This window comes from Bombina bombina, chromosome 9, assembly GCF_027579735.1.
Source record: "Bombina bombina isolate aBomBom1 chromosome 9, aBomBom1.pri, whole genome shotgun sequence".
Classification (NCBI taxonomy): Eukaryota; Metazoa; Chordata; class Amphibia; order Anura; family Bombinatoridae; genus Bombina; species Bombina bombina.
The window spans coordinates 195,679,638-195,695,401 of NC_069507.1; the positions used below are offsets into that span (position 1 = coordinate 195,679,638).

The following is a 15,764-nucleotide window of genomic DNA, read 5'->3' on the forward strand; positions in this document are numbered from 1 at the left end:
AATGACACATAAACCCAACATTTTTCTTTCACATTTCAGATAGAGCATACTATTTTATTTCAACTTTCCAATTTACTTATATTATCAAATGTGCTTCAGTCTCTGGATATCCTTTGTTGAAAGAGCAGCAATGTACTACTGGGAGCTAGCTGAACACTTTGGGTTAGCCATTGAGGCTTATAAAAGGCATATAGGTGCTGTCCTTAATCAGCAGCTATCTCCCAGTACTGCATTGCTGCTCCTGACCTGAGCCTACCTAGGTTTGTTTATTTCCAAAACAAAAATACCAACAGAACATATCAAATTAGAAAATAGAAGTAAATTAGAAAGTTGATTAAAGGGACAGAAAATGTAAAAACTAAATGTGCATATGTGTATTTAAATTTGAAATATAAACATCTTTGCAATATATTTCCATGAGAAAAAATGCTTCTAATAAAAGTTATTACTCTTTTTCTGCAGCATACTCCCGTATCCTGTGAAGGCCCCAGCATCAGTATTCAAACACCATACCTCAGAGGGTCAGCCGTAGCTTGCATGACACAAAATACGACTTCAAAACCTTTCTGAGCAGGAGTGGTGTTTGAATACTGGTCCACAGGCCCTCACAGCATATGCGTGTATTCCGCGGAAAATCAGTCATAACTTTTACTAGAAGCATTTTTGCTAATGGAAGTATATTGCAAAAATGCACATTTCAATGTTTGACTTTTCTATCCCTTTAAAATGACATGCTTTATCTGAATTATTAAAGTTTAATGTTGACTTTACTGTCCCTTTAAAATGACATGCTCTATCTGAATTATGAAAGTTTAATGTTGACTTTACTGTCCCTTTAAAATGACATGCTTTATCTGAATTATACAAGTTTAATGTTGACTTTACTGTCCCTTTAAAATGACATGCTTTATCTGAATTATACAAGTTTAATGTTGACTTTACTGTCCCTTTGATTGAAGAATTATAGCAATATATTCACAAATGAGAATGCTCAGATTTGTGGCTTCCAAACCATTTACATAGATACATTTATATCAAGGTAAGTTACATAACAAAGCATCTGATACTTAGGCTGAGTGGGATTGAGTACATATACACACAGCCATACTGCCCATATACTTATAATTGTAAGCATTTTAACATTCAAAAGATATATTTCATTTAGTCGTGACAAAGGCTGACACCATGACAATAACACAGTGTTCCAAAGCATTATTGTTTCAGTAGGCAAGTTCTTCTGTCCGTCCCAAGATAAAAACCACTGAAGCAATGACAGTGATATGAACCAGGGTCATTGTGACAAATATGATCACAGAGCTTGCTTTGCTCCTGGCATTCGTCTATGTCTAAAAACAAAACAGAAAAACATGGTGAGAATTTGCATTATACCATCTGCTACATTGTTGCTGTCAGCTCGGGGTTTTCACTTAGTAGTTTTTATTTTGCCCTTGGAAGTCCGAAAACTACAGCTTGTTAGTAACAAAAAAAACCTCTCTCTCTAAAACTACTGACCATCTAAAATTACTGTACTCAAGGATGATATTTTCAGACGTTTTGGATAATGTTTCCAAATGATCTTTTTGCAATATTCAATGTCTTTGTAATTGAACTGATTATACTGTTCAGTATATGGAGACAATGATCCAAACTCTTTGGTTTGCGCCACCAAAACATTTCGGATGCTTATTTTAAAAATATTTTTTTAATTTTTTTTTATTATTATTTAACTTTGTTACCAATGGGATGAAAAGCTACTGTTGGTGCCATTCAATTCATAGCTATTGCAATATCATTTTAAATTAAAAGCTGTAACGCCATGCTATCAGTACGACAGAAAACAATAAATTAAGAATATATTACACTCTATTATTTTTATGATTTTTTTTTAGTACCTGTGAATTATCTGTTCAATTTCTTTGTACCTATGATAAAAGTAAAATTACAGTTCAGGTTTACTGCTGTTCATGGGAAATTATTAAACAAAGGTACTTGTGTCATGAAATATCCTATTAAAGCTTGTAATCTAGTTTAAATGCTCCCTTATGACACATAGCAAATATTCTTAATGTCACTTGCTGCACTTGTAATTAAACCAAAAAGTATATTTTCATGACTGATATATCTAACGTACTTAAAGATACATAAAAGTGTGATATTATAATAGGGGTTGTACAGTCAGAGCATGCTATTTATTGCACTTTGTAATTACATTAAAAAGAAACTACAAACAACAGATTTATCCTTTTTACCTCTTTAAGTTTTGGTAAACCGTAACTAAGGAAACGCCATATATTTAATCTTTGCCATTAAAAAAGTATATGGTGTGTAGCTTTTTAGTTTTTAATCCATCTGTGAAAGGGTTAAATTAGTGCATATAGTAATGCTTCTATTGCAATGCTATGCCGGCCCACTTGGATGAACTCTTTTTTTTTTTAGTGGCAATTTGAGTAAACATCCAATCAACATGAGTGTCATTTGACAATCTTGAAGTCCAGCCCCTTTAAACACCTTAGAAATCTTATGTAGAGAGTGGATCTGACTGCTCTATACATCACACCTCAGCCAAAAGAGGAAATTAAAGGGGTCGAGAAACAGACAATACCAATTAGAATTATAAATCTTTTATTATAAAATATATATATACATTTTTCAAAAAAAAAAATTATTTGATTTTACTTGCAAACTAATATATTTTTCATTGTAACATTCTAATATTCTGAAATTTACCATCACTTTAAGATCACAGTGAATGTCCTAGCGTTGGTCTCAGAGCATTGTATAAATTAGGGCTGCCAAAAACTTTGTCCTGTGGGCTGCATATGGTCCTCCAAGAGTTTTTGTGTGGCCCTTAGCTCTACTGAGCAGAAATAAGCAATTTCTGTCAAGTTTGTTTCCAAATACACATTGCATTTTTATTAGAATGAGGAGGGAAAAAAAAGATATATTTTGAAAATTTAGAAACAAATGCAAGGTAAACTGCACTGAATATAGCGTAATTTGATGTTTGTGTGCTTCAAAGTATGTTGCCTGGTGGTCCCTGTCACATTGACTCTCCCATGCAAGAAGCTACATTCTAGTGAGCTTTATTCATTTTTATACAGGTAAGCTCGCAACTATGGATGGGCAAATGTTTTGCTACATTCGAAAAATGAAACAAACTTTAACACATTTGTTTGTTCGTTTCGATTTTCGAATGTTTGTATAACATTCTAACATTCTATTCATGTAAAAGTACTTTTAAAGATGTTGTTTTTTTAAATGTAATATTCAATAATTTTTTTTTTAAATAATTCGAAATTCCTGGTTTAGCCAATGCGATTAGATTATCCTGTGAATTCTTCCCATGTGAGGGTCAATGCAATGTTTCTAACGATGCTGACAAATTTTATATTAGACATCACACTAACCCTCCCATAAGCAACCCTCACACAATTCTTTAAATCATAGGCTGAACCTAAAAATTCTGAATGGTTAGTTGCCTCCCATAGAAAGTAAATAAACTCTCTTCTCTGAAGGGAACACCCAATGAAACAGCACACACTCTGCACTGCTAATAACTTTGTCTCATTCTATGGCCTCTAGTCTGTAGGATCAGGTCTGACAGACCTTGCTGAATACGGCGAGCAATACGCTCGCCGTATTCAGCATTGCACCAGCAGGTCACAAGAGCTGCTGGTGCAACGCCGCCCCCTGCAGACTCGCGGCCAACAGGCCGCCAGCAGGGGGGGTGTCAATCAACGCGATTGTACTCGATTGGGTTGATGTCCGGCGATGTCTGTCCGTCTGTTTAGAGCAGGTGGACAGGTTATGGAGCAGTGGTCTTTGTGACCGCTGCTTCATAACTGCTGTTTCTGGCGAGCCTGCAGGCTCGCCAGAAACATGGGGCATCAAGCTCCATTCGGAGCTTGATACATATGCCCCTATAAGTGCAATAAATGCATTGTATATTTTGAATGAAATTGCCTAGGTTACATTTGGTGAGATAAAACAGCAAGACAGCAGGAAAAACATGCTTAGAAAAAACAGTGAAACCTTCAGTGCAAGGAACACAAAGAAACCTTAAGCACTCTTTGAACGTTGCACTTTCTGAAATAACTGTACATTAAATTACATTTTTGCCTTGTACATTGTATACAATTTTTTTAAGGAATAATTTAAATTTGCATTTTGCTGTATACATTTAATAATAAACTTGATACACACTTGTAATGCAATTTTTTTAATGCAAACTTTAATTAACCCCTTGAGTGCTAACGACGGCTCTGAGCTGTCGAAGAGCTTCCCACTCAGGTGCTAACGACGGCTCAGAGCCGTCGCTAGCACTCTCCCACCTTGAGAGAGATCTGGGGGTTCCCACCCGCTCCTACCCCAGCGATCGGGCCTGTATAATGACAGGCATTGCCGGGGCTTCACGTTTTGCGTGGTGACATCACGGGAAATGATGTGATGATGTCACCACGCAACTTTATTAAAAAAAAGACAATGGACAATATAGGGAAAGGGGGCATGCTGCTTAGAAGCCTGTATCTCAGTGATCTAAGCAGCTACAGACCCCCAAGACCCACCATTGGGAAAGCAATCGCCTAACCTTTCCAAAAGTATAAGTCCTGGGGATCTAAAAAGAAATATAAAAAAGTTTAAAAAAAAAATATTTAAAAAAATTAAAAATCCCTCAAATGTGCTTAGCACCCAGGTGGGAAAGTGCTTAGCACTCAAAGGGTTAAACTTTTTACATCATACCAATATGCTTTTTTTAAATCTCTATAGTACTATACTATAATGTATGTGTCTCTCACATACAGAAATGAATGAATCCCATGAAGGCTCTAGTAGCACTGATAGGGGGAGATTTAGCAAGTAGCCGATGCTGCTTGCGCCGCCTGAGGTTTCAGTTCCGCCTGAAACCTAAGGTAAGAAGCAGAAGTCGGCTTTTACAAAGTTACTTTAGCAATACCAGGCTTTAATACATTGACCCCATAGAGTGGAGAGCTTACTAGTTCAAGTCCATATATACCCACACACTATCAACATTAAATAATTCTTACTTTACAGCATTTTTTTACACCTGCTTTTAACTTTTGCACAAAATATATCATTAAGTGCCCTCCACTAATATTGGCACCCTTGGTAAATATGAGCAAAGGCTAAAAAAATTATAATAAATAATAATAATAATAAATGTTAAAAAAATAAACAAAAATACTCTGCTCTCATGGATATCAAACAATTGCAAATACAACACAGGTTTATCAAAAATAAATACAATTTTTTTAAATACATGTGGGGCACAATTATTGGCAGCCTTTTAGTCAATACTTTGTGCTACCTCCCTTTGCCAAGATAACAGCTCTGAGTCTTTTCCTATAATGCCTGATGAAGTTGGAAATTACATGGCAAGGGGTCTGACACCATTCATCCATACAGAATATCTCCAGATCCTTCATATTTTGAGGTCGATGCTGGTGGACTCTCCTCTTCAGTTCACCCCACAGGTTTTCTTTGGGGTTCAAATCAGGGGGTGGGCTAGCCATGGGAGGACCTTGATTTTGTGGTCATTAAAAAAAAATTGTGTTCATTATCCTGCTGGAAGATCCAACCACAGCCCATTTTAAGCTTTATTTAATATCTCGAATCACAGAACACAGAGATGATGTAAAGGACTTTAACATTGACATTTTGCCCAATTCCACAAATCAAAAACTGATTATCTCCATTTTATTGGAATAGAATCAGTTAAATTAAACAAACAAGGGGATGACATTGACAAAATAATATTACAGAAAGAGACAAGATGGATATATAAATTAGATACACTGGCCTCTAGTTATCAAGCCGTCAACCTCAAATACGCTGGAATTCCGCAGCGTATTTGTGGTGAGGCTGATTCACCTTAGTTATCAAAGGCTAGAGATCGGCAAAAGTAGAATTTAGTGACGTAAGCTTCGATCCGCCGGACTCAGTCCGACACAAATCGATTCTTACGTCACTCCAGATGTGACTACTTTTGCTAGTTATCAAAAAACTAGCAGGTACGCTCTGCACTTTTCCGGCCCAGCGTACCTGGTTTTCAATACGCCGCCCTGGAGGCGGCAGATCCCATAGGAATCAATGGGAGTCTGACCATAGCGAAAGTTCATGTTCACTGCTGCCCGACATCCCATTGATTCCTATGGGCGATGTCTGCACCTAACACCCTAACATGTACCCCGAGTCTAAACACCCCTAATCTGTCCCCCCCTACACCGCTGCAACTAAATAAATGTATTACCCCCTAAACCGCCGCTCCCAGAGCCCACCGCCACTATAATAAACTGATTAACCCCTAAACTGCCGCTCCCCGACCCCGCAGCAACTATAATAAATATGTTAACCCCTAAACCGCCGCTCCCGGACCCTGTCGCCACCTACATAATACCTATTAACCCCTATCGTGCCCCCCTACACCGCTGCCACTATAATAAAATTATTAACCCTAACACCCCCCCTAACTTAAATATTAATTAAATAAATCTAAATAAATATTACTCTTATTAACTAAATTAATCCTATTTAAAACTAAATACTTACCTTTAAAATAAACCCTAATATAGCTACAATATAAATAATAATTATATTGTAGCTATTTTAGGATTTATTTTTATTTTACAGGCAACTTTCAATTTATTTTAACTAGGTACAAACGTTATTAAATAGTTATTAACTATTTAATACCTACCTAGTTAAAATAAAGAGAAAATTACCTGTAAAATAAAAACTAACCTAAGTTACAATTACACCTAACACTACACTATACTTAAATAAATTATTCCTATTTAAAACTAAATACTTACCTGTAAAATAAACCCTAAGATAGCTACAATGTAATTAATAATTACATTGTAGCTATTTTAGGATTTATATTTATTTTACAGGTAACTTTGTATTTATTTTAGCTAGTTAGAATAGTTATTAAATAGTTATTAACTATTTAATAACTACGTAGCTAAAAGAAATACAAAATTACCTGTAAAATAAATCCTAACCTAAGTTACAATTAAACCTAACACTACACTATCATTAAATTAATTAAATAAATTACCTACAAATAACTACAATTAAATACAATTAAATAAACTAACTAAAGTACAAAAAAAAGCTAAGTTACAAAAAATAAAAAAAATAACTTACAAAAAAAATAATTAAGTTACAAACATTTAAAAAATATTACAACAATGTTAAGCTACTTACACCTAATCTAAGCCCCCTAATAAAATAACAAAGCCCCCCAAAATAAAAAAATTCCCTTCCCTATTCTACATTAAAAAGTTAACAGCTCTATTACCTTACCAGCCCTTAAAAGGGCCTTTTGCGGGGCATGCCCCAAAGAAAACAGCTCTTTTGCCTGTAAAATAAAACCCCCCTTAAATAAACCTAACACTACCCCCCTGAAGATCATCCTACCTTTAGCCGTCTTCAGCCAGCCGACCACCAATGGAACAGAAGAGGAAATCCGCAGCGGCAGAAGTCATCATCCACGGGGCGATGAAGAAGTCTTCCATCCGATTGAAGTCTTCATCCAAAGGGGACTGAAGAAGTCTTCCATCCGATTGAAGTCATCATCCAGGTGGCGTCTTCAATCTTCATCCATCCGGAGCGGAGCGGAGCCATCTTCAAATGAGCCAACGCGGAGCCATCCTCTTCTACCGACGGACTAACAACGAATGACGGTTCCTTTAAGTGACGTCATCCAAAATGGCGTCCCTCGAATTCTGATTGGCTGATAGGATTCTATCAACCAATCGGAATTAAGGTAGTAAAAATCTGATTGGCTGATTTAATCAGCCAATCAGATTGAGCTCGTATTCTATTGGCTGTTCCGATCAGCCAATAGAATGCGAGCTCAATCTGATTGGCTGATTGGATCAGCCAATCGGATTGAACTTCAGCTAGGTAGTTATTAAATAGTTAATAACTATTTAATAACTATTCTAACTAGCTAAAATAAATACAAAGTTACCTGTAAAATAAATATAAATCCTAAAATAGCTACAATGTAATTATTAATTACATTGTAGCTATCTTAGGGTTTATTTTACAGGTAAGTATTTAGTTTTAAATAGGAATAATTTATTTAAGTATAGTGTAGTGTTAGGTGTAATTGTAACTTAGGTTAGTTTTTATTTTACAGGTAATTTTCTCTTTATTTTAACTAGGTAGGTATTAAATAGTTAATAACTATTTAATAGCTATTGTACCTAGTTAAAATAAATTGAAAGTTGCCTGTAAAATAAAAATAAATCCTAAAATAGCTACAATATAATTATTATTTATATTGTAGCTATATTAGGGTTTATTTTAAAGGTAAGTATTTAGTTTTAAATAGGATTAATTTAGTCAATAAGAGTAATATTTATTTAGATTTATTTAATTAATATTTAAGTTTGGGGGTGTTAGGGTTAGACTTAGGTTTAGGGGTTAATAATTTTATTATAGTGGCGGCGGTGTAGGGGGGGCAGGATAGGGGTTAATAAATGTATTATAGGTTGCGGCGGTGTAGGGGGGGCAGGATAGGGGTTAAAGGGACATTATACACTCATTTTTTCGTTGCATAAATGATTTGTAGATGATCTATTTATATAGCCCATACATTTTTTTTAAAATAAATGTATAGTTTTGCTTATTTCTAAATAACATTGCTCTGATTTTCAGACTCCTATCCAAGCCCCAAAGTTTTATGTGAATACCGTCAGCTACCTTCTCCAGCTTGCTCCTGTTTGTGTAAAGGGTCTTTGCATATGCAAAAGAAGGGGGAGGGGAGGAGTGTCTTATTTTCCACTTGCAGTGGGCTTTCCAGCTACCTTTTCAACAGAGCCAAACTGACAGCTTCTAAGTTAGTTTTTAAACAGTTTTATACTGGATTTTTATATCAGTATCTGTGCATCTTATTCTTTATAGTAGTGTCTATTACATGCAGTTATATGAAAATGAGTGTATACTGTCCCTTTAATAAATTTATTAGAGGTGGCGACGGTGTAGGGGGGGGGCAGATTAGGGGTTAATAAGTTTAATATAGGTGGTGGCGGGGTCCGGGAGCGGCGGTTTAGTGGTCAAACAATTTATTTAGTTGCGGCGGTGTCCGGGAGCGGCGGTTTAGGGGTTACTAACTTTATTTAGCTGCAGGGGGCTCCGGGGGCGCCGGTATAGGGGGTAGAACAGTGTAGTTTAGTGTGGGTGCTTAGTGACAGGCTAACAATAAAGCTGGGAAAAAGCTGAAGAGCAGCGAGATCGGATGAGTGATAACTATCACAGTTCGCTGTTCTACTTGGTGCGTGGCTTTTTGACAGCTTTATTGATAACTTTGGCGAGATTATTCAGGTCCGCGGCGGCGATGGTAGGCGAGCTTAGGCGGGCGTATTGGGCCGGCGAAGGCAGGTAAGTAGACACGTTGATAACTAGAGGCCACTATCTTCAAAAGGCCTAAATGAAAAATTAGAATTTGCATCTTTCTTAGGCTAATCTTTTCATAACAATACATTCTTCCCCTGCCTGTTTCTGTAAATATATCCGACTGTGAAGATAGCTTCTTTGCTATTATTTTGTTTTTCATTTTTATTTTTCATCTTTAATGGAATCTCATTTGTCTAACTTATTTCGTACATAGATTGAAAGTATATAAAAGCTCAAAAGCATTTTTTTTTCATATTAAATTGAATATGATGTATACACATACACTAAAGATGAATATAAAATTATTATAAAGTCTTTAATTATGCTAGTTAAATCTAATGGTTCGTTTGTGTGCATCTCTTTTTTATTACTTTGTAAATTTGTATAGTTATAGTTTAGGTTAAAAATTCACTTAACATCTAGGTAATACGACTATGCCTTATGAAATATATTTGCAACTGTTCATAACATACTACTATTGGGTACTTAGTTACAAACGAAGTTGGTAGAAACATTGTACACGGACTAATTAAGATGAAAAATCTATTGACCAATAAGGATGCGACTGCATGACGCACGTTTCCAATAAGAAAGCACGTTTTCCTAGATGACGCCAGCACCCAGAAGAAGCTCCATGCTGCAATATTTGGAGGAGTGAAACGAGCGACACGACTCGTCGGTGTTCAGCAGCTTGTCACTTACAAGGGATCCCCCCATGCACAGGATCACCCCGGAAGGAGGCACACAAATACAGCAGCCAAGTTAGGAGGAGCACTTGCGTACTGGAGACAGGTAAAATAGCATGACCAGTTTGTTTGGAGGATGCTTCAACAGTGGTCATATCTGTTGATACGCGATGATATAAGGCTCCTCTATTCCTATGCTTGCGTGTCTGTTTCAACCTTCAGTGTGGGGATGATGCCTGGTTTTCCTGGTTTTGTGGCACCTTTGGGAGTTTGACTCATTCATTACATCTTTCATTGCTTTACTAACTTTGGATTCTCCATATACAGTGAATAACATTTGCAATTGAAAAATTTCGGAAAGACGATTCCATTACTTTGTCCTCTTTGGTGCACCAGACATTTCTCAAAGCCGGCCTTATTATTGTGATACTAAGGGATCCTTAGTATGCGTGTAATAACCTTTTAGCATATTAAAGTGTATTTTGTATTTTTTGCACATCTGGTCTCCTTTTGATTGATTGCTTTTTTGTACAGTTGTGCTGTTTCATCCTAGACTTTTAGAAACTACTCATTGGAAGAATCTACTTTCTTTTTATTGTTTTGTGGAATTTATTCTAGGTTGCACCTGCCCCATATAAAATTATATATACATATATATATATATATATATATATATATATATATATATATATATATATATATAAGATTTTAAAGTGAGCTATCTATATATACCATAATTTCATTTAATATCTGTTGATATTTGATAGAGTCCATGATGCCATGTATCCTAACAAAATGTCCAGTTCCTCTGGCAGAAAAACAGTCCCAAAACATTTAAGAGCCACCACCATATTTAACCATGGCATGAGGTACTTTTACATATGGCTACCTCTCTGTGTGCACTAATCCCACCTCTGGTGTTTATTGACAAAAAGCTCTATTTTGGTTTCATCTGACCATATAATTCAATTCCATTTGAAGTTCCAGTAGTGTCTTGCAAAAGGAAGACTCTTGAGTTTGTTTTTAGTTGAGAGTAGAGGCTTTTTTCTGACCCCAAGATGCAAGTAACTCCTGCAATTCTTCAGCTGTGATCCTTTGAGATATTTTGGCCACTCAAACCATCCTCTTCACAGTGCTTTGAGACAATATAGTCCTCTTCCAGGTTGATTCATAACATTTCCTTCCAGTTGACTAGAACTTGTTTATTATTGCCCTAATGGTGGAAAGGGGCATTTTCAATACTTTTCCAACTTTCTTATAGCCACTTCTCATTTTTTTATGCTCAACTACTTTCTGCAGCACATCACAGCTATATGCCTTCATCTTACCCATTGTGATGAATGACTAAGGGAATTTGGCCTATGTGTTACCTCATATTTATACCCCTGGGAATCAGGAAGTCATGGTTGAACAATTTCCTGTTCCTAGTCATCCAGGTGTACTAAAAAATATAAAATATCAATGGTAATATAGTTCAAATATATTTTTCTCATTTGAATTCATAGGGGTGCCAATAATTGTGTAACACATATATTTAAGAAAGATGTTTTTTTAATACACCTGTGTTGTGTTTGCAATTGTTTAAAATCCATGTATTTTTTTAATAAAAGATCAAAAGGTTAAACAATAAAACAGAATTTATGCTTACCTGATAAATTACTTTCTCCAACGGTGTGTCCGGTCCACGGCGTCATCCTTACTTGTGGGAATATCTCTTCCCCAACAGGAAATGGCAAAGAGTCCCAGCAAAGCTGGCCATATAGTCCCTCCTAGGCTCTGCCCACCCCAGTCATTCGACCGCCGGACAGGAGGAAATATATAGGAAAAACCATATGGTACCGTGGTGACTGTAGTTAGAGAAAATAATTCATCAGACCTGATTAAAAAACCAGGGCGGGCCGTGGACCGGACACACCGTTGGAGAAAGTAATTTATCAGGTAAGCATAAATTCTGTTTTCTCCAACATTGGTGTGTCCGGTCCACGGCGTCATCCTTACTTGTGGGAACCAATACCAAAGCTTTAGGACACGGATGAAGGGAGGGAGCAAATCAGGTTACCTAAATGGAAGGCACCACGGCTTGCAAAACCTTTCTCCCAAAAATAGCCTCCGAAGAAGCAAAAGTATCAAATTTGTAAAATTTGGCAAAAGTGTGCAGTGAAGACCAAGTCGCTGCCTTACATATCTGGTCAACAGAAGCCTCGTTCTTGAAGGCCCATGTGGAAGCCACAGCCCTAGTGGAGTGAGCTGTGATTCTTTCAGGAGGCTGCCATCCGGCAGTCTCATAAGCCAATCGGATGATGCTTTTAAGCCAAAAGGAAAGAGAGGTAGAAGTCGCTTTTTGACCTCTCCTTTTACCAGAATAGACAACAAACAAAGAAGATGTTTGTCTGAAATCTTTTGTAGCCTCTAAATAGAATTTTAGAGCACGGACTACGTCCAAATTGTGTAACAAACGTTCCTTCTTTGAAACTGGATTCGGACATAAAGAAGGTACAACTATCTCCTGGTTAATATTCTTGTTAGAAACAACCTTTGGAAGAAAACCAGGCTTAGTACGCAAAAACACCTTATCTGCATGGAACACCAGATAGGGCGGAGAACACTGCAGAGAAGATAACTCTGAAACTCTTCTAGCAGAAGAAATAGCAACCAAAAACAAAACTTTCCAAGATAGTAACTTAATATCTATGGAATGTAAAGGTTCAAACGGAACCCCTTGAAGAACTGAAAGAACTAAATTTAAACTCCAGGGAGGAGTCAAAGGTCTGTAAACAGGCTTGATCCTAACCAGAGCCTGAACAAATGCTTGAACATCTGGCACAGCTGCCAGTCTTTTGTGTAGTAAGACAGATAAAGCAGAGATCTGTCCCTTTAGAGAACTTGCAGATAATCCTTTCTCCAAACCTTCTTGTAGAAAGGAGAGAAACTTAGGAATTTTTATCTTATTCCATGGGAATCCTTTGGATTCACACCAACAGATATATCTTTTCCATATTTTATGGTAAATCTTTCTAGTTACCGGTTTTCTGGCCTGAACCAGAGTATCTATCACAGAATCTGAAAACCCACGCTTTGATAGAATCAAGCGTTCAATCTCCAAGCCGTCAGCTGGAGGGAGACCAGATTTGGATGTTCGAATGGACCCTGAACAAGAAGGTCCTGTCTCAAAGGTAGCTTCCATGGTGGAACCGATGACATATTCACCAGGTCTGCATACCAAGTCCTGCATGGCCACGCAGGAGCTATCAAGATCACCGAGGCCCTCTCCTGTTTGATCCTGGCTACCAGCCTGGGAATGAGAGGAAACGGTGGGAACACATAAGCTAGGTTGAAGGTCCAAGGTGCTACTAGTGCATCTACTAGAGTCGCCTTGGGATCCCTGGATCTGGACCCGTAGCAAGGAACCTTGAAGTTCTGATGAGACGCCATCAGATCCATGTCTGGAATGCCCCATAATTGAGTTAGTTGGGCAAAGATCTCCGGGTGGAGTTCCCACTCCCCCGGATGGAATGTCTGATGACTCAGATAATCCGCTTCCCAGTTTTCCACACCTGGGATGTGGATCGCAGATAGGTGGCAGGAGTGATTCTCCGCCCATTGAATTATTTTGGTCACTTCTTTCATCGCCAGGGAACTCCTTGTTCCCCCCTGATGATTGATATACGCAACAGTCGTCATGTTGTCTGATTGGAATCTTATGAATCTGGCCTTTGCTAGCTGAGGCCAAGCCCTGAGAGCATTGAATATCGCTCTTAGTTCCAGAATGTTTCAGGGATTCCCAGACCGCGCCCCAGCCCACTAGACTGGCGTCGGTCGTGACAATGACCCACTCTGGTCTGCGGAAGCTCATTCCCTGGGAGAGATGGTCCAGGGTCAGCCACCAACGGAGTGAATCTCTGGTCTTCTGATCTACTTGAATCATTGGAGACAAGTCTGTATAGTCCCCATTCCACTGTTTGAGCATGCACAGTTGTAATGGTCTTAGATGAATTCGTGCAAAAGGAACTATGTCCATTGCTGCAACCATCAACCCTACTACTTCCATGCACTGCGCTATGGAAGGACGTGGAACAGAATGAAGAACTTGACAAGCGCTTAGAAGTTTTGACTTTCTGACCTCTGTCAGAAAAATCCTCATTTCTAAGGAATCTATTATTGTTCCCAAGAAGGGAACTCTTGTTGACGGAGACAGAGAACTTTTTTCTATGTTCACCTTCCATCCGTGTGATCTGAGAAAGGCCAGAACGATGTCTGTATGAGCCTTTGCTTTTGACAGGGACGACGCTTGTATTAGAATGTCGTCCAAGTAAGGTACTACTGTAATGCCCCTCGGTCTTAGAACCGCTAGAAGGGACCCTAGTACCTTTGTGAAAATCATTGGAGCAGTGGCTAACCCGAATGGGAGGGCCACAAACTGGTAATGTTTGTCCAGAAAGGTGAACCTTAGGAACTGATGATGTTCTTTGTGGATAGGAATATGTAGGTATGCATCCTTTAGATCCACGGTAGTCATAAATTGACCTTCCTGGATAGTGGGTAGAATCGTTCGAATGGTTTCCATCTTGAACGATGGTACCCTGAGAAATTTGTTTAGGATCTTCAAGTCCAAAATTGGCCTGAAAGTTCCCTCTTTTTTGGGAACTACGAACAGATTTGAATAAAATCCCATTCCTTGTTCCTTTAGTGGAACTGGGTGTATCACTCCCATCTTTAACAGGTCTTCTACACAATGTAAGAATGCCTGTCTCTTCATTTGGTTTAAGGATAAGTGAGACATGTGGAACCTTCCCCTTGGGGGTAGTTCCCTGAATTCCAGAAGATAACCCTGAGAAACTATTTCTAGTGCCCAGGGATCCTGAACATCTCTTGCCCAAGCCTGAGCAAAGAGAGAGAGTCTGCCCCCTACTAGATCCGGTCCCGGATCGGGGGCTACTCCTTCATGCTGTTTTGTTAGCAGCAGCAGGCTTCTTGGCCTGCTTACCCTTGTTCCAGCCTTGCATCGGTTTCCAGGCTGGTTTGGGTTGTGAGGCATTACCCTCTTGCTTAGAGGATGCAGAATTAGAGGCCGGTCCGTTCCTGAAATTGCGAAAGGAACGAAAATTAGACTTATTCTTGGCCTTGAAAGGCCTATCTTTGTGGAAGGGCGTGGCCCTTTCCCCCAGTGATGTCTGAGATAATCTCTTTCAATTCTGGTCCAAATAGAGTTTTACCTTTGAAAGGGATGTTAAGCAATTTTGTCTTGGATGACCAAGACTTTAGCCAAAGCGCTCTGCGTGCCACGATTGCAAACCCTGAATTTTTCGCCGCTAATCTAGTGTGTGAACTCTGTCCATAACCTCCTCATATGGAGTCTCTCTACTGAGCGACTTTTCTAGTTCCTCGAACCAGAACCACGCTGCTGTAGTGACAGGAACAATGCACAAAATGGGTTGTAGAAGGTAACCTTGCTGTACAAAAATCTTTTTAAGCAAACCCTCCAATTTTTTATCCATAGGATCTTTGAAAGCACAACTATCCTCGATAGGAATAGTAGTGCGCTTGTTTAGAGTAGAAACTGTCCCCTCGACCTTAGGGACTGTCTGCCATAAGTCCTTTCTGGGGTCGACCATAGGAAATAATTTCTTAAATATAGGAGGGGGAACAAAAGGT

At 38.2% G+C, this 15,764-nt stretch overlaps 1 protein-coding gene across 3 annotated transcripts in view; it reads right to left on the reverse strand.

Annotated features, from left to right (window-relative positions):
• Positions 1–996: 996 nt before the first annotated feature.
• CRTAC1 (cartilage acidic protein 1) overlaps positions 997–15,764 on the reverse strand; it is a 1,047,407-nt gene continuing 1,032,639 nt past the window's right edge. For 2 of the 3 annotated variants that reach the window (XM_053692551.1, XM_053692550.1), the window contains one exon: positions 997–1,346. In XM_053692551.1, coding sequence (XP_053548526.1) covers positions 1,213–1,346 — 134 coding nt within the window. In that variant the 3' untranslated portion in view covers positions 997–1,212. Of the gene's footprint in view, positions 1,347–1,892; positions 1,923–15,764 lie in introns of all 3 variants that reach the window. The other variant, XM_053692553.1, reaches the window with a different exon arrangement.